The 27,436-nt window shown below is 29.9% G+C and overlaps 2 protein-coding genes across 2 annotated transcripts in view; both read left to right on the forward strand.

Annotated features, from left to right (window-relative positions):
- Window positions 1-6,292: 6,292 nt before the first annotated feature.
- On the forward strand, window positions 6,293-21,549 carry LOC111050677 (cytochrome P450 4C1). The gene is given in 14 exon segments (XM_039422001.1): window positions 6,293-6,667; window positions 9,940-10,078; window positions 10,081-10,107; window positions 10,523-10,629; window positions 11,447-11,537; window positions 12,330-12,515; window positions 14,847-14,916; window positions 15,900-16,026; window positions 16,878-16,944; window positions 17,714-17,823; window positions 18,187-18,255; window positions 19,461-19,629; window positions 20,201-20,380; window positions 20,956-21,549. Coding segments are annotated over 13 exon segments (1,506 nt in total). The 5' UTR covers window positions 6,293-6,667; the 3' UTR covers window positions 21,120-21,549.
- A 2,051-nt stretch (window positions 21,550-23,600) lies between these two features.
- The window catches only part of LOC111050676 (cytochrome P450 4C1), a 34,166-nt gene continuing 30,330 nt past the window's right edge, over window positions 23,601-27,436 (forward strand). Inside the window, exons 1-2 of the mRNA XM_039422002.1 lie at window positions 23,601-24,134; window positions 26,527-26,695. Of these exons, the coding sequence (XP_039277936.1) occupies window positions 24,123-24,134; window positions 26,527-26,695 (181 nt within the window). The 5' untranslated portion in view covers window positions 23,601-24,122. The remainder of the gene's footprint in view (window positions 24,135-26,526; window positions 26,696-27,436) is intronic.

Below are 27,436 nucleotides of genomic sequence, written 5' to 3' on the forward strand. Positions count from 1 at the left end.
ATGTTAAATGTTTAATGTTCAAATGTTTAAATGTTCAAATGTTTAAATGTTAAAGTTTAAATGTTTAAAGTTAAATGTTTAAATGTTTAAAATGTTTAAATGTTTAATGTTTAAATGTTCAATGTTTAAAATGTTCAATGTTTAAATGTTCAAATGTTTAAATGTTCAAATGTTTAAATGTTAAATGTTCAAATGTTAAAATGTTTGAATGTTAAATGTTTTAAATGATTAAATGTTTTAAATGCTTAAATGTTTTAAATGCTTAAATGTTTAAATGTTCAATGTTTAAATGTTTAAAGGTTTAAATGTTAAATGTTCAAATGTTAAATGTTTAATGTTAAATGTTTAAATTTTAAATGTTTAAAATGTTTAAATGTTCAAATGTTAAATGTTTTAAATGCTTAAATGTTTAAATGTTCAAATGTTAAATGTTTAAATGTAAATGTTTAAATGTTTAAAGTTTAAATGTTTAATGTTTAAAGTTTAAATGTTTAAATGTTTAAATGTTAAATGTTAAAATGTTTGAATGTTTAAAATGTTCAATGTTTAAATGTTAAATGTTTAAATGTTTACATGTTTAAATGTTTAAATGTTTAAATGTTCAATGTTTAAATGTTTTAAATGTTTAAATGTTAATGTTAAATGTTAAATGTTTAAATGTTAAATGTTTAATGTTTAAAGTTTAAATGTTAAATGTTCAAATGTTTAAATGTTCAATGTTTAAATGTTTAAAGTTAAATGTTTAAATGTTGAATGTTTAAATGTTGAATGTTTAAATGTTTAATGTTTAAATGTTCAATGTTTAAATGTTTGAATGTTTAAAATGTTCAATGTTTAAATGTTCAATGTTTAAATGTTTACATGTTTAAATGTTTACATGTTTAAATGTTTAATTTTAAATGTTTAATGTTTAAATGTTTACATGTTTAAATGTTTAAATGTTTAAATGTTTAAATGTTTTAAATGTTTAAATGTTTAAATGTTTAAATGTTGAATGTTTAAATGTTTAACTGTTTAAATGTTTAATGTTCAAATGTTTAAATGTTAAATGTTTAAATGTTTTAAATGTTTAAATGTTCAATGTTTAAATGTTTAAATGTAAATGTTTAAATGTTAAAATGTTTAAATGTTTAAAATGTTTAAATGTTCAAATGTTTAAATGTTGAATGTTTAAATGTTAAATGTTCAAATGTTTAAATGTTTAAATGTTAAATTTTAAATGTTAAATGTTAAATGTTTAAATGTTTAAAATGTTTAAATGTTAAATTTTAAATGTTAAATGTTTAAATGTTTAAATGTTTAAATGTTTAAATGTTAAATGTTAAAATGTTTAAATGTTTAAATGTTTAAATGTTTAAAATGTTTAAATGTTAAATTTTAAATGTTTAATGTTTAAATGTTTAAATGTTTAAAGTTTAAATGTTTAAATGTTTAAATGTTTAAATGTTTAAATGTTTAAATGTTTAAATGTTTAAATGTTTAAATGTTTAAATTTTAAATGTTTAAATGTTAAATGTTTAAATGTTTAAATGTTTAAATGTTTAAATGTTTAAATTTTAAATGTTTAAATGTTTAAATGTTTAATTGTTTAAATGTTTAAATGTTTAAATGTTAAATGTTTAATGTTTAAATGTTTAAATGTTTAAATGTTTAAATGTTTAATGTTTAAATGTTTAATGTTTAAATTTTAAATGTTTAAATTTTAAATGTTTAAATGTTTAAATGTTTAAATGTTTAAATGTTTATGTTTAAATGTTTAAATGTTTAAATGTTTAAATGTTTAAATGTTTAATGTTTAAATGTTTAAATGTTTAAATGTTTAAATGTTAAAGTTAAATGTTTAAATGTAATTATTGAGCCCAAAATTTGAAAATGGTATGGAATGAAAGCCCAAAATTCGCTCTATCGAATGACACATTCATCTTCAAGATCGGTGATGGTGGCGGGCTAACCGTGAAGCTGGCCCGCCGAATTTGAAAACTTTCGAAGTTTCTCACGGTCGTATTTTTTGAGCCCAAAATTTGAAAATGGTATAGAACGAAAGCCCAAAATTCACTCTATCAAATGACACCTTCATCTTCAAGATCGGTGATGGTGGCGGGCTAACCGTGAAGCTGGCCCGCCAATGTATAAACCCTTATAAAACCCATTTCCGGTTGAGCCAAAAATTGAAAGTTGGTTATTCTGGAAGCCCAAAAAAAGCCCTAAATATTGGCATATGTTTCAAATCTTGGGCTCGATATGGTGGGGCCAGCTTCACGGCGGTAGGAAAGGTGAAATTGTTCATTGCACCAAAGAGAGCCTCAGTGAGGAACTTCTACTTTTTCTTCCAATCCAATTCCCTTTTCCATTTTCAATCAAGTGGCAACATGGTTGAAATGTTTGAGTGGCTGACTTCATTTTTTATATTATTCAACTATCAAAAATGATGTGAATTTTCTAGCCGGCAGGCTCGTTTTGCTCACCTTTCAAGTGGAGTGAAGCCTCAGATAAACCATTCAAGTAGAGTGAAGCCTCAGATAAACCATTCAAGTAGAGTGAAGCCTTTTAGCACAGATAAACCATAACATACCGTGCATAGAAGAGTTTCTACTCTGATACAGCGTATTGGGCCCAATTGTAACCGTTTTGATAACTTGATCTCTCGATGAACTCTGTTTCATCATCAGAGAGAAGTATTTCGATATTCGCTTATCTCTGGTTTCATCCACAATGTAGGCTACTCGCAAATTCATTTAATGGAAATGGATTTTATTATTTTTGACGGAACATAGTGAGGTCTATGTTTTAACTCGGATTTTCTTTTGTCTGTCTGTATGTAACGCGATTATGGCCAAACGTGTTGATAGAATTCGATGAGATTTGGCAGGAATATTCCTTTTTCAACTGTGCGTCGATGTATAAATGTTTAATGTTTAAATGTTTAAATGTTTAAATGTTTAAATGTTAAATGTTAATGTTTAAATGTTTAATGTTTAAATGTTTAAATGTTTAAATGTTTAAATGTTAAATTTTAAATGTTTAATGTTTAAATGTTTAAATGTTTAAATGTTTAAATGTTTAAAGTTTAAATGTTTAAATGTTTAAATGTTTAATGTTTAATGTTTAAATGTTTAAATGTTTAATGTTTAAATGTTTAAATGTTTAAATGTTTAATGTTTAAATGTTTAAATGTTTAAGTTTAAATGTTTAAATGTTTAAATGTTTAAATTTTAAATGTTTAAATGTTAATGTTTAAATGTTTAAATGTTTAATGTTTAAATTTTAAATGTTTAATGTTTAAATGTTTAATGTTTAAATGTTTATGTTTAAATGTTTAAATGTTTAAATGTTTAAATGTTTAATGTTTAAATGTTTAAATGTTAAATGTTTAATGTTAAATGTTTAAATGTTTAAATGTTTAAATGTTTAAATGTTTAAATGTTTAAATGTTTAATGTTTAAATGTTTAAATGTTTAACTGTTTAAATGTTTAAATGTTTAAATGTTTAAATGTTTAAATGTTTAATGTTTAAATGTTTAAATGTAATTATTGAGCCCAAAATTTGAAAATGGTATAGAATGAAAGCCCAAAATTCGCTCTATCGAATGACACATTCATCTTCAAGATCGGTGATGGTGGCGGGCTAACCGTGAAGCTGGCCCGCCGAATTTGAAAACTTTCGAAGTTTCTCACGGTCGTATTTTTTGAGCCCAAAATTTGAAAATGGTATAGAACGAAAGCCCAAAATTCACTCTATCAAATGACACCTTCATCTTCAAGATCGGTGATGGTGGCGGGCTAACCGTGAAGCTGGCCCGCCAATGTATAAACCCTTATAAAACCCATTTCCGGTTGAGCCCAAAAATTGAAAGTTGGTTATTCTGGAAGCCCAAAAAAAGCCCTAAATATTGGCATATGTTTCAAATCTTGGGCTCGATATGGTGGGGCCAGCTTCACGGCGGTAGGAAAGGTGAAATTGTTCATTGCACCAAAGAGAGCCTCAGTGAGGAACTTCTACTTTTTCTTCCAATCCAATTCCCTTTTCCATTTTCAATCAAGTGGCAACATGGTTGAAATGTTTGAGTGGCTGACTTCATTTTTTATATTATTCAACTATCAAAAATGATGTGAATTTTCTAGCCGGCAGGCTCGTTTTGCTCACCTTTCAAGTGGAGTGAAGCCTCAGATAAACCATTCAAGTAGAGTGAAGCCTCAGATAAACCATTCAAGTAGAGTGAAGCCTTTTAGCACAGATAAACCATAACATACCGTGCATAGAAGAGTTTCTACTCTGATACAGCGTATTGGGCCCAATTGTAACCGTTTTGATAACTTGATCTCTCGATGAACTCTGTTTCATCAGAGAGAAGTATTTCGATATTCGCTTATCTCTGGTTTCATCCACAATGTAGGCTACTCGCAAATTCATTTAATGGAAATGGATTTAATTATTTTTGACGGAACATAGTGAGGTCTATGTTTTAACTCGGATTTTCTTTTGTCTGTCTGTATGTAACGCGATTATGGCCAAAACGTGTTGATAGAATTCGATGAGATTTGGCAGGAATATTCCTTTTTCAACTGTGCGTCGATGTATACACAAGGTCTTCTGAAATTTTGCAAGGATAATATGAAAAGAATAGGAACTCCTCCATACTCTAATATCACTATAATATCATGTACTTTGAAGATAGGATTAATCAGACTATAGAATTATTCATAATCAATCAGCTGACAAGTGGATTATTCATTGCATGCATCACACAGATGTCTGGCCGTGTCTATTTCTATAAGGTAGAGTTTCAATATTTTTTATGATGCGTGCCCATCAGTATATTGATCAATATTCTCACATTTGAAAAACAAATTTAATAGGTGATTGAAAATAAAATAGAAAATGATTAAATTATCTGAGTAATTCTAAATAAATTATTCTTGATTGAAAAAAATTAATTTTAAAATAGCTGAGAAATATTTTTATCAGATGGAAAGATTATGACGGAACTGGATAAATTATCATATGGGATACAAATTCAAACGTAAACTGAGTTTATAACATAAGTGAGTTTTGATCTTGGAGAAAACAAATAACAGTTTTTAAGAGTAAATTATGATTCAACTGTGAATTGTGATTCAACTAGAACAGGTGAAATCAGATAGGCTACTTGTGGATGAGAAAACCGCGTGAGGGTTACTGTTCACAGAACTACTAGTATAGTATTTTTTATTTCTGGTGGGCTAAGTGGCGAGGTGAGGAGCTCAAAAATGTAGAGAATGTGGGGTATTTGGAGAATTGAACTGATATACAATGCATTTCAAAACTACAGTTTCTCAACTTGCGTAATGCAATATTATCGATATAAATTTTTGTTTTTCCATTTTTCGTTCAGTTGTTATGATTCTGCAACTGCGCATCATTGTCTCCAACATATTATTATTCAACCTGATGCAATTATTATTCAGCCAATATTACTAATGAGACTCAATAATTTCCTTGTATATCAGAATACCTCTATAATCGAATATCATTAATTTGATGTATATCAAATCTTGTATACAAGACGTATGGAGAGATAGAGGCAGATGGCGTGTTGAGTGCGGGAAACGGCCGGGAAGGCTGTAAAAACCCGCGTATTAGGTATTAGGTTATTAGGATTAATTTGATGTTTCCCTCCTATTTTTAGAAAATCATGGTTTTGTTGGAATAGAAAGAAAAATAAAAATCTCAGTACCCTTTATGAATTATTTAGCCTAATCACAAAATCAGATTTTTATTTTTCTTTCTATTCCTAAAAAAGTAGCCCTATACAGAAAAGAGATAAATAACATGGTTTTGTTGTTTAATAATAAGTAGAGTACTATTCAATTCTGAATAGTCTATCGTCTAATAGAAATAGTCTATCTACTAATAAGTAGAGTATTTCAACTATTCGGTAACTATCTCGTGTACATTATAATATTTAAAAGAAATTTTCTCTTTTGTTTGACAGTTTTTGGTACAAATAAATGCAGATTACCAACTGTTTGCAATTTTAAAATGAAATTTGCCTCAGGCACAGACATGGGCAGATTATCCTCAACCTTCAACTTGCAATGATGGAGCACGTGATGGGATTCTAGCAGAATACAAAATAATTATCAGTGTGCTTCAAGGTCAGACCCTGGTACTCAAATTATAGTTTGTGAAAATAATAGCAAATGTACGAAGCTCCGTTGAATACGAAGCGTTGATGTTGATTATGTATGAGGAATTCTGACAGTTTGAAGAGAAACTCTTTACAGTGCTGTCTACAAATAAGTTAAAAAGAGGGCGTCTGGATTCAGGTATGGTGAGAGTGGTTATTAGTCAGAACAGGCAGAACACTGTCTATAAAACCAGTGAGAAGGGAAGTAGGCCTACTGGATATTCGTGCATCTCTGATAAAACTGTTTTAGAGAAGACCTCTGCGCTGAGGCTCTGAGCACGAGCTAGTGAGTGAGTGAGTAGAGCTACAGCTCCCTCTATCTACTGCTGCTTCTCTATCTGCTGCTTCTATCTACTGCTGCTACTACGAGAAGCATCGCACTGATGCAATAATATTGTGTTGCCTTCCTCGATGTACAATATTGTTTTCTATCTGTGAACGAGCTGCTAGCACTCTAGTTGTCATTGCTGTTCGATTTGTTTGAGCTCTTCAAATCGAAGGTGAGTTGTTTGTTTTGTTCAATCGTTCTATCGTTTTATCTCATTGCTACGGTTAGTTGGTAACAGTAGTGTGTAGGACGCGAATGAAAGAACTACGTCTGAACAAAAGATAGAGTCAAATGCAGCCGGTTTCTGTCCAACTAAAAAATTCAGTCAAACTTCACCTATACCGGTGCTGTAGCTGTGTTCAGAACTATTCAATTTGGAAGAAAATTAGTTTGTTAATATAATAAGTTGTTTACTGAGTTTAGTTTGTTATCTACGTAAATAAAGATGGTTGCTTCAAATGGCTAAGAATTTATTAAGATATTTAAACAAGGACTACCTTATTATTGTATCTACAAATGTAATTACATTAGTGTCATTTGCATTGTAAATAAATAAAAAATAATAAATAGATGAAATGAAATAACCTTGAATGTTTTATGTATCACACATAAATGATTCCTTTATAATCTAAATTTGTGAGAGCTCTTTTTTAAAGAGCTCGTCTGTTTTTTGTTCTTTCAATATAATTTTGATGATAAATAATTTTGCACTAATGAATAAATGAATACCGTAACTTTATTATTAGAGATAATACATAGTTACTAGTCAGATTCATTTAGTCGTAATAAATAAACGATGACTGCCATTGTATTACTCATATTTATTGAACATTGTCTCTTTTCTCTTTAGGGCTACTTTTGAATATAAATAAACATATAAATCCAAGTACCCCTTTCAAAAATATAATACATTTCAATTTTAAAAAGGGTACCTACTTAGATTTATATGCTTATTTATTGAACATTATTTGAAGCCGTTTGAACATGTATAAGGGAGCTGAATGTCAAATTGCTATAGCATATTTTAATTTGACTCATTTAAATTTTGACTCATGTTTCAATTTTTGGAAAATTATGCATAATACCAGGTAAGTACAACTTGCAACTTAACGAATAATATATCTATACTGAAAAAATCAACGTTAATTCAAAATTTACGAAGAGTGCGTAAAGTGAGGTCCACGTTATAATGGCAGTGTTTGATTGGCAATGGTGTTGCTATCCTTGTCTATCATTCAACAAAACGGATAGCATCTCTTTCTCGCTATGCTCTGTTGCCAGATCGATCTTTAACAATGTAGAATTAATAATAATTAATTGAAAAAATATTTTATTCCAATTATGAAAATTCATTATGAAATTATTGGAAAATATAATTTCTTGCTTGATAAAATATAATTGAATATTTTAAACTTCTGTAGAAGACATTGACAAGACAGAGGATCGGCAACGTTGTTCTCCTATCTTTCTCCACTGCTATTATAGCGTGAACCTCACTATAGCTGCGAAGAATGAGCCTTTAATAGAATAATAAAAGAAATTTTTCAATATATGATCACAGTGGGAAAAACTATACAGTAATACAGAGTGTTTGAAAAAGAACTCCCTAGTTATGATGTGACATTGTTTTATAATCTTTCACACTTGTTTTCTTGGTTCTTATTTTGTACTGAAAGTAAAAATTTTGTTATCATGGCGATTCTGTTGCTTAAGCCGCCATTTTGTCACACCGTTGAGTGGGAGGAGACTGTCTAGCTGGGCCAATGGCAGGCGTTCATGCCCTTGACCAATAGCAGTACTCGCCTACTAGTATAAATTCTGCTGCTCTTGTATTTAGTTTTAGTTTATCAGAGATTGACAATGGTGTAATAACCCGAAACCGGTCTTTCGGTTCTTATCTGTGGTTTTTGACAATAATTTCTTAGTCTTTTTCATTCAATATGAATAATTACCACAATATCAACTTCTCAACTACACAAAAAAGAAAAAGAAAAAAAAATGTCATTGAATCTGTAAAAAGTGATATACACTATTCTAGTTTGTTGTGTTTGATTCAGCAACTGGCCAAGTTTCGTCCCCCTGCAGTTATTATAGTTTTATCCCCGAACTAAGCCCCTCTGGACGTTTTCTTTTGGGGAAACATAAAAGTTGTTGTGTACAGTGAAAAAATCCGAGACATCAACCATTTACGGGAAAGAATCGTCACGGCGGTTGGGACAGTTACACCTCATATGTTGGTGAATATATGGCGAGAACTTGAATATCGTATCAACGTGTGCAGGGCAACAAAAGGATCCCATGTTGGGAAGTGTACTGATGTTGAACAAAACTTGAAGGTTCTCTCTTTCATTGTATGCACTTGTTTGGTGAAGTTTTCCATCCATTCACACATTAAATTCATACTTAAAACTAGAGAGTTCTTTTGCAAACACTCTGTATACTATACTGTATACTATTACAATTGAGTTTCTCTCTTCTATGATATGTTTAAATTTTGTATGGAAAGAGATTAGATATTAGAAGACTCCCAGATCTGCGATGATCATGTGTAGACTATGATTTTTGGGTGGAAATAGAACGTTCAAAACGACAAGTTTGTGGTTATAATGACAAATATTTTCGTTGTCATTATCTTTTCTACCGTATATTGTGTATAAAACCGGGCCTCATATTTGACACTGATATCTCGGTTAACTCTCTACTTCTCTGCCCAACTTCTTATCAGTTCTTGTCTTATTGTGTCGAGTCTTAAGTTTATAGTATAAACTGACTAAATTTCTCCCAGCCTTTTCCATCTAAGTACCTAACGTACATCAATCCACTCTCAAAATAGAAGACATTATTTTGGAGGAATAATTCTATTTTTCGATCTTTATCTACTTAATCTTGAACTCAAAACTGAGATTATTAACGATATTGAAGAAGCATTTTCAGTATTATTAATATATTTAAATGAATAAGCAGGACAATATTTGTTATTACACAAAATTATACTTTCAGCACTTTTGTCAATTGTTATCTCATAAGGAAATTCTACAGTACCTACGGTAAATAAGTATATTGAAGAATGTTAAGGTGCGTACAGATTTTAATCAGCTGACTATATCTGTATTTTTACAGAAACGGTAAGATACAGATATAAAAAGATTGGCATCAGCTGATTAAAAGTGAATCGCTCATGTTCGCGGCGCGTAAATCTGTACGCACCTTTATATTTGTATAGATTACTCCTGTTTTTTGCATACTTGCAACCATATTTATCACGTCTATATTTTTTCCTACGTACAAATATTGTCCTGTTTATTTACTTATTTTTGAAAATCTTTGCCCACTTTCCGAGATAAATGATACAGAAGATGCCTCTTCAATAAAACATTAATAATTGAATGGACTAGTTCTTCAACTCAAATTGTAGATAAAATAAATTTTAAAACGTTTTTTCAGATGATTACTTTCATATTGACTTCGTTTGCTCTCGCTATCATTGTAACATACCTTGTTAAGCTGTCCTATAGAAGATATCAATTTCTGAGAAAGCTCAAAGGATTGCCTGGGCCTAAGGCTTATCCAATTGTTGGAGACTCATGGAAATGCTGTATTTGAAGAGGAATGGTGAGTAGGAAGTCGTTTGATCGAAAAATATTTGACTTTTAAATTAAATTCTTGAAGGTTTCTGTAGAGGATCTCTTTTTTTCTCAGTTATAAAGAGATTGTATTCTCTTTCAGAAAAAAGTACAAGACATTCTTGAGCCGATATCACTTCTCAATGAAATATTTTACTTAGGTACCCTATTTTCTCAGGGTTAAATTCAACATTCGAATTGATTTCCTCAAAAAATGATTCAGATGTCATTTGCGTAGAGTAAAAGAGTATAGTAGCCTACAACTTACGTTGATTAGAGAATACCACTAACGTATACAACTGAATGCTATGAATACTAGAGAATACAACTAATGTTGATTATACTCGTATCATGATTTGAAATTTTCAAGTTGACACACAATTCTACCTTTTTTTGACTCACAGAATTGATGAAAATGAACAGTGAAAAAAGAGAGTTATACAAATCAATCTACTTGGAATGGTCAGGTCCATTTGCTGAAATCCATCTTCTAAGGCCAGAATATGTTGAGGTGAGAAAATATAAAATTAATCATTCGCATCATGTCAAATGGTACCTATTGTTTAATTTACACTTCAAATATCGCTATTTTATATTAATATCGCTTTAATTTGTACTTCATTTATGAAGTAAATAATATTTACAGTACACTTTATCAATATATCAATAAATTCAAAATTACAACACTTTATTTGATCTTTTATTGAATCGAAATATTACACTATTACTGACGTCCTCTTTACGTTACTGTTACTATTACTGACGTCACTATTAGACGTCACTATTACTGACGTCACTATTACTGGCGTCCTCTTTTCTTTTGTATCCTCTATACAGTGTAGCTCTTTGAAACATTTATCAATCTACTCAAAATTACAATTACATGTTCATTCTATACTGATACTTATAATAGATATTCATGATTTATTCCAAAAGAACTCACTCTCTCTTCCTTTTCCATGAAATTACTTTATTTTGATGTATCAAACATAAGAACTGCTTTGTGGTTTTATAAGGTTCTCTCAGGAAATTTGTTGACCATGGCAAAAATCCTCTCTATTTTTTACTTTATAATCTTTTCTCGAAGTACACTACTGTTCAATCAACATGTTCATGCAACATGAAATGGAATTTTTGATTTCTCAGAAGATTCAGTACGTATAGTGGTCGTCGGTCGGATGTTCATCTCTGTTTTTCATATCTGATTATCTGTTGGAAGATAGCGTCTAGCGTCCGAAACAGAAGTGCCTGTTTCAGTCCTTTTTCCGAATGGGGGAAAGTCTCTTAATTGATTTAGTTTCTTAAAATGTATTATTTGAATGTTCCAGGTCGCATTGAAAAGTACTGTCAACATAACAAAATCAATGGCTTATGACTTCCTTCATGACTGGCTTGGAACTGGTCTACTCACAAGCACAGGTGAATGCTGAGTCCTCAATACAGTACGGTACCTCATATTCGATTCATTTAAAACTGGATGCCTCCCTGGGAGCTATGACGCTATGACACAAGCTTCGTGGAGGAATCTAATTCATGAATTGAACGTTAAACATTAATTTGGTGATCATGATACATACTGTTCTTTAAGCTTCATGCTTATTAATTATTATTATTAAACGAAAATCCAAAGTAAATGCTGTAATTCGCCCCGAAGACTTCTGCTACTGCAAATATTGACAACAGGGTGAACAGCTAGATGGAAATTCGCTGTTGTCAATATTTGCAGTAGCAGAAGTCTTCGGGGTGAATTACCTACAGCATTTACTTTGGATTTTTGTTTAATAATAATAATAATTATTAATTCATTTGAATTTGAATAATTGCAACATCTCAGTAATTTTTTCAATCTGTATTCATGCATATTACTTGCAATTTTTACCCCCCCCCCTCCCTGCACCACTTCGATGGCACGAATTCTTTTGGTTATTGTGGACCATGAAATTTATACAAAGAAATTACACTATTCAGATCTACCATCTGTCTTCCATCTATAAATAAATAAATGAATTAATCTATTGAAAATGTGGCATTTTTTTCATGGACTTTCTCCAAAAGAGAATATATGAATTATCTTTCCCGTTTTTACTGTTTTCATACTAATCATCTTGTTCAGTAGAATCTTGTTACCTGTCTTGTTGGTGAAACTATATTGTTATATTAAACTGATATGTTAGACTACCTATTCATTTTTAAAATATTTCGTTCTCCTAGGCAGAAAATGGCAAGAAAGGCGTAAAATGATTACTCCTGCTTTTCATTTCGGGATCCTGGAGGATTTTGTCGAGATATTTGGAGAGAAGAGCAGAACTCTTGTAGAAATATTGAAGAAACAAAAATTCGGAGAGGAATTCGACATGTATCCGATGATAACAAACTGTGCATTGGATATTATTTGCGGTAAGATAAAAAAAAACTAGATAGTGGTTAGGGCTATATCACTTTTTAATACCTACTTTTGGAATGACATAGCAGTATAAAAATAAATCGTTTCGAAAGTATTTAAAAAGTGATCGTTAATAAGTAGTTCGTCTTAAAATAAAGTGAAATTGGAGAATATTAAAAAATAGCCTATACCAACAGGCATTTGATATTTATTTAATCTTTAGGGTAAAATACGTATTACTATATCATTTCATTGTTGTTTCTAATCAAATAGATTCTAATTGAGTAGATTAATATAGCTTATTTATAATTATTAGAGTATAGTAAAGTATAAATGTGAACTATAAACCTAATATGAGTTAAAAATGAGAAATCTTAAGGCGGATATCGTCGATAATAGCGCTCTCAGCAGAGAGACAAAAAAAGCTAAAAGCTAAAGTGAGGTCCACGTTATAATGGCAGTATTTGATTAACATTGGTGCTGCTATCCTTGTCTATAATTCAAAAAACCAGATCTTTTTCTAGATCCACAACGTTGCTAGCTCGTTTCTTCAACAATGTAGAAATATTATAATCAATTAAAAAGATATCTTATCTCAATTATGAAAATGTTAAATCATTGAAAGATATTTTTTATTGGCGAATGAAATATAATAAATTGATTATTATTTTTTAACAAGAATGAATAGTTAATATTAGATACTAGCAGGTAACCAGTGCTTCGCAAGGGTCTATTTTAAAACTTGACGTAATGAAAGCCAGAAGAATTGAAAATAGGCCTATAAGAATCCTCGGTTGCTTAAGAATTTATTATAAGCAGCATTTCAAGTAAATCAGTCCAGTAGTTCAGACGTGATGATGCGTCAAACATAATTTCCCTATCCTGTACACGTGTGTATACGTCTTTAAGCCAGTTCTTTCCTCTATTATAGTATAGAAGATGATAGATAGATGGATATATCATCCATTTATCTATCATCTTCTATACTATGATAAAGGAAATGAATGAGAATAAATTTTGAAAAGTTTGATATATCGATGTGCGGTTTTCACCATACCTTTTCTCTAGAAATCCTGTATCGGAATCATGTATCATATGACCACCTTTCAATTAAAAAAAGAAGTTGTATTCAAAATGGTGGTTCCAAAATGGCGGAAAAAATTTGGGTGCGACGGAAAACCTGTTTTTATTATTCGAAAAGGATCCCCAAATCATCTATCTTCTTATTTCCCTTTTAAGAGAAATGTTATGCTGCTTCCTTACAATAACTGAAAGCATGACAAATAATTGAAAACTTGACAAACTGAAAACTTGATGTAATCAAATATTGAAGAATTTGAAATATAGGTTTATAACCATCCTCGGTTAAGCAAGAATCTATATGCAAAATCTCAAGTTAATCAGTCCTGTAGTTCAGACGTGATGATGCGTCAAACATAATTTTCCTATACTACTTTACACCTGTATACGTGTATAATCCAGTTCTTTAATATAATAATTTTTTTTTAATTCCGACCATATGATTTGGTGATTTTTTCATGAAATCGTATGTACTATTAATGAAGTTTGAACATTAATTCTGAAAAATCTAGAAGGAAAATTGAAATTTGAGCTTCCAGGTGCACGAGATTGATATTTTTAGAATCTATGTTCAAAATTAGGAGATCTAAATCATTCCCGTTTTTCCGGTATGCAATCCACAAGTTGACATGTTTTGATGCGAACAAAACGAACACACGAACAAACACAACCCTACTCTCTCTTATTATATAGAAGAAGAAGATATACCAGTATCAGCTATATTCTATAGAAGGCAGTGGCAAGCAGAGAATCGGCAACGCTGTTGTCTTATCTTCCTCTACTGCCATCATAACTTGGATTTCACTGTATCAAACTCTGATAGACTGATGCCTGAATAGTCGTCGTGGGTTTGAATCCCGTCAATCCCACGGATCTTGGATCATGTCATCATCTTATCTCATTACCCACGCGTAATATAAGTAAATGTAGCATTATGGGCACATCCTCCAGAACAAAAGAAAACAGTTCAAAGTATATTACTGCTGTTTCTATTTGATACACTAACTATTGATGCTCATTAAAACCATGAAGAAGAAAGTTGAATTTTACTTTTAAGTAAGTAGTATTTTCTACTTTTGAGAAATAATTGTGTATCATTGTATCCATAAAAAAAGTTGAGATCATTCCATCCAGAAGTAATGATTTCTGCATAGCTGTTGGGAATTTTTTTAGTAAATTGAACTGGAAAACTTGACTAGACTCTATATCAACGTACGGTACTGAACCAGGCTGATAAAATAATTATTTATATATTTTTTTTTTAGAATCGGCGATGGGAACCACGGTGAATGCACAGGAGAAAAAGGACTCTGATTATGTGAGAGCGGTCTATGAGTAAGCTTGTAAAATTCACTTGTACTACTGTAGAAGCACTGGTTTTTTAAAATCATTTCCCAATTACAACTGACAACTTCTCGATTTCAAATCGTATGTTCTCAAATTGAAATGATACTTTCTCAAATAAAATTCACTATTATCAAATAAAAGTGATGACTTCTCAAATACAATGACTATTCTCATTTACATCTGATGTTTTCTCAAATACTAATGACTATTCTCAATTGCAATTGATACTTTCTCAAATACAGTTGGAAAAGGTGTAGTTTGAAAATAGAATTCTGGTATAACATAATTATTGTATGCAACAATTCGATGGATGAATCTCTCAAATTAAAAAATGTTTGTTCAGCAAAAACTAAGGCTTGGAAACGTATTTAGGCCTTATGGCCAGGCTAAAGTGGAATGATGAACAAGAGATAAAAAATACTACATACCTACTTCTATATAGTGAGGTCCACGTTATAATCGCAGTATAGTATTTGATTGAAATTGGTGTTTTCATCCTTGTCTACGAGTATCATTCAACAAAGCAAATGACGCTATCCTTCTCTAGCTCTGCAACGTTGCCAGATCATTTATCAACAATTTAGAAATATAATCAATAAACAAAATATATTATCTCAATTATGAACATTTTTATAATCAATCATTGAAAAATATACATTTTTGCCGAATAAAATTGATTTGTTAAACAAGAATGAACATTTCAAGTTAAATGATATCGATCAAACAGTCAATATACATCAGATAGCCTAATACCGGTATCAACTATCCTCTATAGAAGGCAGCAGTGGCAAGGCAGAGAATCAGCAACGCTGTTGTCCTATCTTTCTCCGCTGTCATTATAACGTGGACCTCACTATACACGATCACATGCTTTCGTACCTACAAACTTTCCCCTAAATATTTACAAAATGTTATAATGAACATTGATTAGATAATAAAGTGAGTTGGTAATCCTAGAAAATTTTTTTCAGAGTCAGTGAACTAATACTCTACAGAGCTTTGAGACCATGGCTATATGCAGAGTTTATATGGAAGATGTCAAGTCATGGAAAAGCATTTTACAGGAATTTGAAAACTCTACATGACTTCACAAATAAAGTAAGTGATCTTCTCATAATTAAAAACCATTTGACTGTTCTTTCAAAGCTTCATAGTTTGAATATTTCCTATTTTAGTTATAATAATGTGAAATATTTCTTCTATGTTTAGTTTTGGAGCATCTAAATTTGAAAATCTACTTTGTGAAAATATTTGAGGACTGAAAATTTCGTGAATTGAAGAACTAAAAGACAACCTATTTCGGACTATGTTTTACGTTATCTAAAGTTGGGAGAGGAATAGCACAAGGATACCTTATTAATTTTTCCTCTCCCTATCATTTCGATATTGTACTTATTATTGTAGCCTATAAATGAATAGAGAATGAAGAGAGATAAAGTTTAGAAAAATACATAACAGATTACAGAAGCTGGTTTCTTCATCCATTTTTTTTTGTAAAATATTAAATTGATAGGGTTACTTGACACATCTGTCTATAGCCTATATACGTATGTGTTCAGATTCAGTTCTAACGATTTAGTTATATTTTACATTCCAAAATTGTTGCGAGGAGTGATGAAATATCACTGAAAGGCTGAAAAAACTAGATTCCATCACTTTTTCTCTTGAATTTTGGGTTTCGTTCTCAAGAAGATCTTTCTCTAACTATTCCTTTGAGTCAATTGGTTAATAGAATGATACTAGTTGTATATAGAAAATAAAATTATTGTAAATATAGGTAAATTAATGTGTAGTTGTTATTGACATTTTCGAATTGCAACAAATTATTTTCTAAATTAGTTGTTGGCTTTATATCAGATGAAGACCTTTTGTTGTTTCATTCATCTATATTGTAGTCGATTAACATGCATATTCCTACAATACTTAAAATAGCTTTTCTACAATTTTAGGTAATAGTGGAGCGTAGAGAAGCCACTTCTAAAAAATGTTCTCTGAACGAGTCTGACGATGGAGTTGGTAAGTATGTAAAAATAACACAAATTGATTTTCATTCATGAAAAATTATTTCAAAATTAAGTTGAATGAGATTTCATTTACTGTATCTTTTTACAAAAATGTTACAGTAAGCCTACCTATGTTAGGGTATCATGGAGAACAAAATATCGGCCTCTTAACAAAGGAAAATCATACAATTTCAAATGGCATCACAGAATCAAGCCTGTGATTCAAGCCATTCTTGTCTGTGACATTATAAACTTGATAAATATAATAATATATCTTATTCACAATTATTATAGCCAAGCTGTTTGAATAATATCAATTGTTGAAGTATATATAATCAGCTTGAGATAGGATGAATGAAAAGTACTTCTATAATACTACCGTATTGATTAGTGAAATACATTGATATGACTATATGAGTCGATAAATATTATGAATTTAATATCCACAACAAAAAGTGAACTAGACATAATAAGAATGAAGTAGACAAGAATAGATTTATCAATATAAATTATATAAAAAAAGTTATATAAATTATTTTTTATAAAATATAAATTAATAATAGATTTATCATATAAATTATATAAAAAAAGTTATATAAATTATTTTTTATAAAATATAAATTAATATAGATTATTAATATAAATTATATAAAAAAAGTTATATAAATTATTTTTTATAAAATATAATTAATAATAGATTTATTAATATAAATTCAAAATTTGATAAAAGAAACAAGTTCCAGAATCAAGTGATGAAGTTATTGATAATTATTTTATTGCAGGAAGAAGAAAGAAGAAGGCCTTTCTTGATTTGCTCCTCGAGGCAACTGAAAATGGACATGAGTTATCGCAAGCAGACATAAGAGAGGAGGTTGATACATTCATGTTTGAAGTGAGTAAAGAAATAGAATAGAATAAACAAAAGTGCTTTCTCATTCTATTTTGACAAACAAGGTATTTTCCCGACATATTATAATTGAAATGTTTCCTATTGCAATGGATATTTTTGAAAAGCGTTTTAAAATGTACTCAATAACTCATCCATTAGTCATTACTTTACATAAAAGACAAAGAAAATATCAATAATTTATTGCACCTTAAGTTTTACAATATCTTTGCTAATTTTACATTTCTTTTATAATTTCAAAATTATATTAATTATTTGGCACACTTTACCAAAGTGTATAATTTAGATGTCAATGGTGATGAATCAAGCACTGTAACTTATTTTTTCATTTGTCATTTTTGTTGATAGGGCCACGATACAACGGCAGCAAGCATTGGTTGGGCGATATTTCTCCTGGGGAACAACCCTGAAGTTCAGGTAGATCTACCTATGAATAAAAATAAAACTACATTATTAAATAAATATCAATGAATGGAAAATATCATGAATATCAATTTTTTATATTTTAATAATATATATTATATGAATATGATTTCTAAATTGCGTTTTCGCCTACTTTATGTAGCAAGGATTGATGTCTTCTAAATCTAGCAAGGCTTGAACATTCCGATCAGAAGTACCTAATATTTTGCATGATTCTTCTTACAATACTGATGGGGAAAAATCGTATATCCAATTAATTATAGCTTACTAAGATTAATTCATTAAATATAGAATTATTACTGCTATTCATAGAGGAATTTGAGACACCTTCCAATTGAAAATAATTGACATTTTATTCTTATTTTTTATTTATACAATATTATGATAATCTCCACTGAGTCTAACAAGACCCATAGTGGTAAAAAATAAAATAGCACTGTAAACTATTCTTATTAGAGTGTTTCTTCGAATAAAACGAATTTAACAGTATTTCCTCGCATGAATAACATCCCATATACCATAAAAAATACAGCAATTCCAATTATAGTCATAATAATGTATAATATGACATATTCTGTCATCAATTCATTAGTAAAGTAGAAGTCAGATTAATTTTTCCAATATTCTTTTTTGATAATCTTTCATTAAAGTCCTCAACAAATTTAATCAATTCAGATATAAGCAGAATGTGGATTTTTTGCACATTCATATACGGTACTAAAGAATTCTGATTTGTTCATGATTAATGCAAAAACTTTTTTATTATTTTCTATTATTGATATGATATTCAAACTGTCTGATACAATAATAAGCTCAGGCTAGGAGGATGTATAAAAATGACAATATCATGGATTCGAATATGGATTAGATCATTTTGCTTAAAGTAAAATGTAAAATGCATACTTATGTAAAACTCAATATTGTCGAGATATATAATGCATATTCTTTATGTTTGTGTTTCAATGATGTGACGAAATTAGTGTATTTCATGTGAAAGTGAGGAAATCTCGTGTAGCCTACTGATCGATATCTTTCATTCTCAGCATCCTTGCAAGAAAAATTTAGCCTATCATTCACTCAACGTTAGTAGAAAGATTAACTTGTTATTCACTAACTTAAAATTAGTGTGTACTTTGATTTTTCTAACAAGCCATATTCGATTTATAAATTAATTTAACGATTCGTTGCATTTCTTCCAGGACAGAGTTGTGGAGGAATTGAATGATATCTTTGGCGATTCAGATCGGTTGGCCACCATACATGATCTGAATGACATGAAATATTTAGAAATGGTCATTAAAGAGACATTAAGGCTCTATCCGAGTGTGCCATTTATTGGGAGGCTTGTTACTCAAGACATGGTTGTTGGTGAGTTGATCAACTTTATCAATTATTATTTTTGGGTTTAGAGTTTGAAGTGTCAAACGTCTTATTCATAAAGTCATTATAATTTTCGCATAGATTCGTATAATAAGATAAATATATTAAAACTAGTTTTTTGTCCTAAAACAACAAGAATTACTTTAGTTGTTGCAGTACTTTTGCTCAAATTAAAGTACCTTTTACTACACAATTCATTGTAGCAGATCAGACTTTAGAATGAGAACTGAAACTGATTTAGATTCATATTAATAAGTACGGTAGTCAAGATAATATTTTCTGCATTGAATATAGCATTGAGCCCGGTCGCACAGAAGCCTGTTGAATTTTCAATTATAATTGAATTTCACGAGAACCAAACCGGGGAAATTTTTCTGAGAAGATGGCTTCTCTGATTGGTTCACATGACATTCAATCGGGATTAAGTTGAAATACTTTTTACAACCGGGTGTTAAATAGAGTTAAAAGTTAGTGCTTAATAGAGTGATAAATAGCACATGTTAGTAGGCTATTACTATGAATTATTATTATTATGTCCAATAATTGACTTTTTTTCCAGGAGAGCATTTAATCCCAGCTGGTGTTTGGGTCAACATCGAATTATTTAGCGTGCACAGATGTAGAGATCATTATTCTGATCCAGAAAAGTTTAACCCAGACAACTTCCTGCCAGAAAACACGAAAAGTCGACATCCTTTCGCATACGTTCCATTTAGTGCTGGTCCCAGAAACTGCATTGGTAAAATATTTATTCAAATATTTATATGAATTTTAGTAAAGAAAATTTGAAGATTCTTGCAGAGAATTTAATTATTAATTGTTATCACTATTATATTTTATAAACTTAAAGTGAAAAAGCACTCACATTATTTGATGTGGCGACGTCCGTTTCGTGCTGGTACCGTATTGCACATTTTCAGCATATTCATTGCAATGCCAGCACGAAACGGACGTCGCCACATCAAATAATGTGAGTGCTTTTTCACTTTAAAGTTTTATAAAATTTAATAGTAATAATAATAGTGGAAACAAGATGGATAACCAACAACATATTAATTGTTGATATTCTGTGAACTTTCCACCACTTTTTCAATCTTTGTCCAAGATTCAAACTATTCTCAAGATACGATACCTCATGCTAGTATGAATGATACCTCATCAGTAGTATAACTGATGAATTAACGACTCAGGTTTTTTTTATTTCATGACAAAATTTTTCTCTACTTGAAGTGGAGACTATTCTAATTATTCTCAAGATACAACATTCTCATGCTATACTACTGATAAATAACGACTCATTTTTTTTCATTTCAGGCCAAAAATTTGCTCTACTTGAAGAGAAGACTATCCTATCTTCTATCTTGAGGAAATTCAGAGTAGAATCGACTGAAAAGCAAGAGGATATCTGCTTAATGATGGATCTTGTTCTTCGACCAGAGTCTGGCGTCAAAATCAAAATGTATCCTAGAGAACAATAACAAACAATAACTTTTGGTAACTGATTGAAGTTTCCGAGTTTGAGGAAAAGGGATATTTTAAAATGATGATTGAAGTGAATTTGACATGGGAATTAGGCCTATGTTGTGAAAAATTCAGATTTAATAAATGTTAAGATATTCATTATTACCTACAAAGTTATGTTAAGAATTTCTGAGTGCTATATTTTCTACCCGATTTATAAAACGAGATTACTAGTGAGGAAATAGGTGAATATTGTTACGATTTAATAATGTATATGCTGTCTTATTATAACTGTACTGAAACTTCAATAACATATTGAGAGAGGAGGATAGGCCTACTAACGTAGATTTTGTTATATACCGTATATGTTTGATTGATTTTTTATTTGTGGAATCCCAATTTTTATTGACTGACTTGTCCAAGATGTTGACAGTAATATTGTTCTCTGTATAATAATTGTAATAATACTCATGATAGAGTTGTTAAGATATGACTTCTAAATACATATCATATTGATAGTTTATTTTGAGGATATTAATCAGATTAAGATACTGAAATGAAAGTGATGTTTCAATAGAATTTTATACATATATGCTGGAGCTAGCTAAGATATGACTTTTAATATATTTCTCATATTGATAGTTTATTTTGAGGATATCAAATTAAATTAAGATATTGAAATAAGAGTGAAGTTTCAATAGAAATTTTATTACTCTCTAATTAATAATAATTTTATACTGCTTATTCAAATTGTGTTGGAGAAATTGTTGGAGTACAGTAGTAAATTAGTTGAAAAACAAACAGTTCTCAATCACACTAGTTATAAACAAAGTGAGTTGAAGGATGTATAAATCGAATATAAAATAATTTCTTGAGTATATTCACGAATAGATATTTCATTTTAAAAATATTCTCCCCTATGTCACGAGTGTTTAATTCAGGGAAGATTGTGGATTGTGAGTGGAATCTACCTAATCTGGAATCAATCAATCCACTCAAACACTGACACTAAGAATTCTCGAACCTTTTCCTAAGCTTTCAGTATCTCGACTAGTGTAGCCTGCTACGACTACTTTAAAATTAATAATGTGCTCTATGAAAACAAGTAGAAGATTATCTTGAGAATCAGGATTAATTTGTAAAGAAGCAATACTTGTACCCTTAAAAATAAAAAAACAACTATAATTCTTATTATTTATGGATACAACAGGTTACCCCTTATTAATCTTACACAAATACAGGTATACAATAATACAAATCATTATATAATGAAAATACAATATACAATGAAAACTGACAATTGCAATATTATCAAAAAGAATTAATGGAAATACAAAATAAGAACAAATAAATATATATACATGAAAATTATTTTAGAATAGAATATAGAAATGGATACATTACAGCATGTAACTACAAAAATGTAAAGAATGTAAATGGTATTTTTTTCTTTAGGGCTACTTTTAAATATAAAAGAAAATAGAAATTTGTCACTATTTGGTTATGAAATTTGATCACTATTTGAAATTTGATTACTAAATTATGAGTTAGATACTTATTCTTAGTATCTAAGAATACAATTTCAATTCAATTTCAAATTCAAATTTATTTATTCAAGTAAGTCACAATACATTCCGGTCTATATACGAATCTACAATAAATTACAGTACAACAGCTAATTATGCAACAAATTTCACATATTATGAAAACCTATTAATTACAATGAAGATTGAATGGAACATTAGAATATTGATAATATAGTATTGTAATGCAACTACATAAATCAGCGGTGTTTCAACAATGAATAAATGATAACTTTAATGAATAAATATATACCCCACTATAAATTATATGTGTTGGGGTATAAGTAATTAGTTGCTTATTGCGTGTTATAATTACTATTTACAAACTTCATTCACTGATATAGGATTAAAGTTTTTTATAATAAAATTAGTAAAAATTATAATACAAACAAAATTATGAAATAAGTAGATAACTATTAATATTCTACTAAGGATAATAATAAGAAAGGTCATTTTAGAAAAATGAAAAACAGTAAAGAGAAGAATGAAGAATAAATAGTTTCAATATTTACAGCCTAACTAAATTTTCACAATTTTCCACCCCAATATCAACCAACCAGGAAAATAAACTTTTCTTGAACCTGTGTCCATTGAATACTTCGATTTCCATTTTTATTTATAAAATGTAAATGTTACAAAAATGTCTACCTGATTTCTATCTATCTGTTTTGGAAAAAGTTGAGGTGTCCATGTTTTTACAAAAATGTTGGATGTGCTTCCAGAGCGGAGACTTCTTTGATTTATTCTAGTGAGCAGCATATAATCACATGACGATATAGAAAGACCTTTCAATTTTGTCTAAAATATACAATTTATTTATTCATTTATAAATTGATAGATAAAATTCTCAACTATGAATGATTGGGAAAGGAGCAGCATGCTTTTCTCCCATATACCCTTATTCTTATACGAAAGAGATTCAGAGCCAGTACCTGGTGGGTCAGTGGTTATTTGAACCTGGAAATAATTTGCTAAAGAAGCCTAATAATTGTCTATAACTGTGTAACTGTGTTTGAGTCTGAGTGTTATTGTTTAAAAATGTGAAGTAATATGGTGAAATAGATGTTGCTGTTGTTTTGATTCAGTATCAGCCGGCCACCAATTTAACGATAATAATAGGCCTAGGCTCAACGCCTGATAAAACTGCCTCCCGAATTGGTCAGAGAGCCAGTCGGCAACAAGCCGTCAGTATAAGAACACTGGTCATCCAGAGCGGTTCTAGACCGGTACTGCCATATCGGCACTCTGCGTATCTCAAGTTCTCTTATTATTATCATTTAGCTTTAATTTTAATTACTTTGATCCGGTGAGAATGTTTTAAATATTTGATTGTTAGAATATTAGGTCTTTTTTATGTCAACGTTTTAGTTTATGGTTTTGCAGGACAATTGAAACGACTATCGGCCAAGTGGTCTTCAGAAAACCTGATCTACAAAAATGACGCATCCTGTAAGTAGCAAATCAAATTAAATCAAATCAATTTATTGCCACAGACAAACACTTTACAATTAGTATCGGCCACGTCAATATTACAAACTATATTAGAGATCATACAACAATAACAATTACCTAAAAATCTAGATAGACTCCATGTTGACAATGAAATATTCATCTACACTATAAAAACAATTTTCATAAAAAAATTCTTAATTCTTAGTTTAAATTCCCTGAGCGTCAAACCTCGAACATTTGGTGGTAAATGGTTATGAAACTTTATTGAAAAGGCCTTAAAACTCATATATGGCTGGATTTGTAAGAGCAGTACTCATTCCTCAGATTCGATTTATTCCTTGTGTTATAAGAATGGATGTTGTCATGAGTTAAGAATAAATGTAGATTTGACTTTATAAAAAGCAGACAATTAAACATAAAAATACAAGGTAAGCTCATGACTCCCAATCTAATGAACAACGGTTTATGATGAGTTAAAGGAGGCACATTACAAATTGTTCTAATAGCTCTTTTTTGTAATACAAATAAAGATTGAGAATGGCTGCCATTCACCCATAATAAATAGTGCCATAAAGAAGATGAGAATGAACATAGTTATAATAAAGAGCAATAAATAATAAATAGCAATATCGTAATAATATTTATATTATTAATGTATGATAATATGTTCATAATATATTAATACAAAAAAAATTTCTCAATTTTAATTTTCAAAACTAATTTTAAACTGAATCGGATAGTAAAAAAATGCATCCGTCAGGGGAAATGTTGAGCTTTAGTGAACAAAATCATATCTACTAAATTCATAAAATCAGCCACGATATAGTCTACCATATAGACCTACATATTATATACTTATAAAATTCAAAATGTTATTCATAATAGACCAAACAAAAATCATATAAACCGTCCAAAAATCGGTGTGTGCTATTGAATAACAAGCTTCATGTTATTTTTTAGGAATCGTCACCTGCTGCATGTTCGTTTTATCATTTATCATAGGTTTCTGCTCATTTATTAACTATAACTATCCACACTAAACCACATCTTATAAAAGATTGATTTGAACATACTGATGTGAAACTACAGAGAAAATGACTCATGAGTTGTGAAAGTCATAAATAGTAAAATATTTATCAAGCGAAAAAAACTTCAATAAATAACAACAAAAAGTCATTATTTCTAAAAATGCTCAGCTGAATCACAGTGAGATTTAATTAGTGTATGAGATGTATTATATTCTCTTCAAAAGAAAGAAATAATTGAGAATAGATTTTCTGTTACATCAAAGGAGTAGGTAGGCTTCTAGGTAAGCAGCTCTGATCTCTGAGAAGAATATAGGCTACATTAATAACAGTATCTTATTATTTACATTGAATGCAGCGGCCAAACCTAATGACAGATAGATTTCAAATAAGTTGATAATGTACTAGCCTAAAAGATTATTTTAAATAACGTATTTCCTTTCCACTCTGACATTGCTCTTTATTGATCCATTTAAAGGTAAGTATGTATTTACATATTAGGTGGGTAAATATCATATAATATTTTATGAAACATACAGATAAGCCTACGATTATACAGTACTATCATTCTGAATGGTTGAATTATATGTACAGTCATTCGAAAGCAGGAATAATGAAATTATTTATGAATCCCAATTCCATGAGTTATAAAATATATTTCTGTATTTAAGGATTCTGAATTGCAAATCTAGAAAGTTGAAATACTATGAATTATAGGATGTCCGAAAAATTGAGTATCAGAACTATATAGTGAGGTCCACGTTATTATGGTAGTGGAGAAAGATAGGAGAACAAGGTTGCCGATCCTCAGTCTTGTCAATGCCTTCTATAGACGGTAGCTGATACAGGTTTATTGATTTAATATTAACTGTTCATTCTCGTTTAAAATAATCAATTATATTTTATTAAGCAAAAATGATATTTTTCAATCATTTAATTATTAATTTTCATAATTAAGATTAAATATTTTGTTAATTAATTCTACATTGTTAAAGAACGATCTGGCAACAGAGCAAAGCGAGAAAGAGATAGCGCTATCCGCTTTGTTGAATGATAGACAAGGTTAGCAATACCATTGCTAATCAAACACTGCCATTATAATGTGGACAGCACTATATAGTTCTGATACTCAATTTTTCGGACATCCTATAATTCATAGTATTTCAACTTTCTAGATTTGCAATTCAGAATCCTTAAATACAGAAATATATTTTATAACTCATGGAATTGGGATTCATAAATAATTTCATTATTCCTGCTTTCGAATGAAAGGATATTTTAGTATCTAACTTACTTATTTTTTATAATTTTTGTTCTGATTATAATACTGTATGCCTATAATATGCTGTTATTGTTTTTCTCAGATGATATCTTCTACTTTGGCGTCATTCGTGCTTACTATTATCGTAGCTTATATAGTCAAGATCATCTATAGAAGAATACTATTTTTAAGGAAATTCAAAGGATTACCTGGCCCTAAAGCTTATCCACTCATTGGGAGTTCTATGGACATTTTATTTTTGAAGCGGAATGGTGAGTAGCCTATAAATAATAAATAACTTTGTAGTACCGGTACCTAACAATATAGTAAATACCGGTACCTCAACTAAAATTTTTATCAAACTTGAATATTGATACTAAGAATTTCATGTTAGGGTCATAAATACTTGGAAAGTATTTTATTTTCAAATGTTTTCTTTATACATCCATCATATCAAATAATTTTATTGAACATTCTAGTTTCGTATGATATGTAATGATATATGTTGAAATTATTATGTAACAATTATTTCTAAAGATTGCTATTATTCCAACACGGTTCTTTCCATCCCACTTCAATATGAGCATGAATTTTTGTTGCAATTTTGACGTGAATAGGCTTTTTTTCGGAATTACGTATACTTTCGGAATAAATCTTCTTCTTCTTTTTCTTCTTCTTCTTCTTCTTCTTCTTCTTCTTCTTCTTCTTCTTCTTCTTCTCTTCTTCTTCTTCTTCTTCTTCTTCTTCTTCTTCTTTCTTCTTCTTCTTCTTCTTCTTCTTTCTTCTTCTCTTCTTCTTCTTCTTCTCTTCTTCTTCTTTTCTTCTTCTTCTTCTCTTCTTCTTCTTCTTCTTCTTTCTTCTTTGGCTGTGCCTTATCCCATTTAAATGGGGTCGGCATTCCTTCTCTTAGTCTGCCTCTCCACAAAGCCCAATCCAATGCTTCCTCTCTCCTCCAACCACTCTCCCGCAAGTCAGCCGCTATTCTATCTCCCCAACTCATAACAGGTCTATCT

Source organism: Nilaparvata lugens, chromosome 2, assembly GCF_014356525.2.
Source record: "Nilaparvata lugens isolate BPH chromosome 2, ASM1435652v1, whole genome shotgun sequence".
In the NCBI taxonomy this organism is placed as follows: Eukaryota; Metazoa; Arthropoda; class Insecta; order Hemiptera; family Delphacidae; genus Nilaparvata; species Nilaparvata lugens.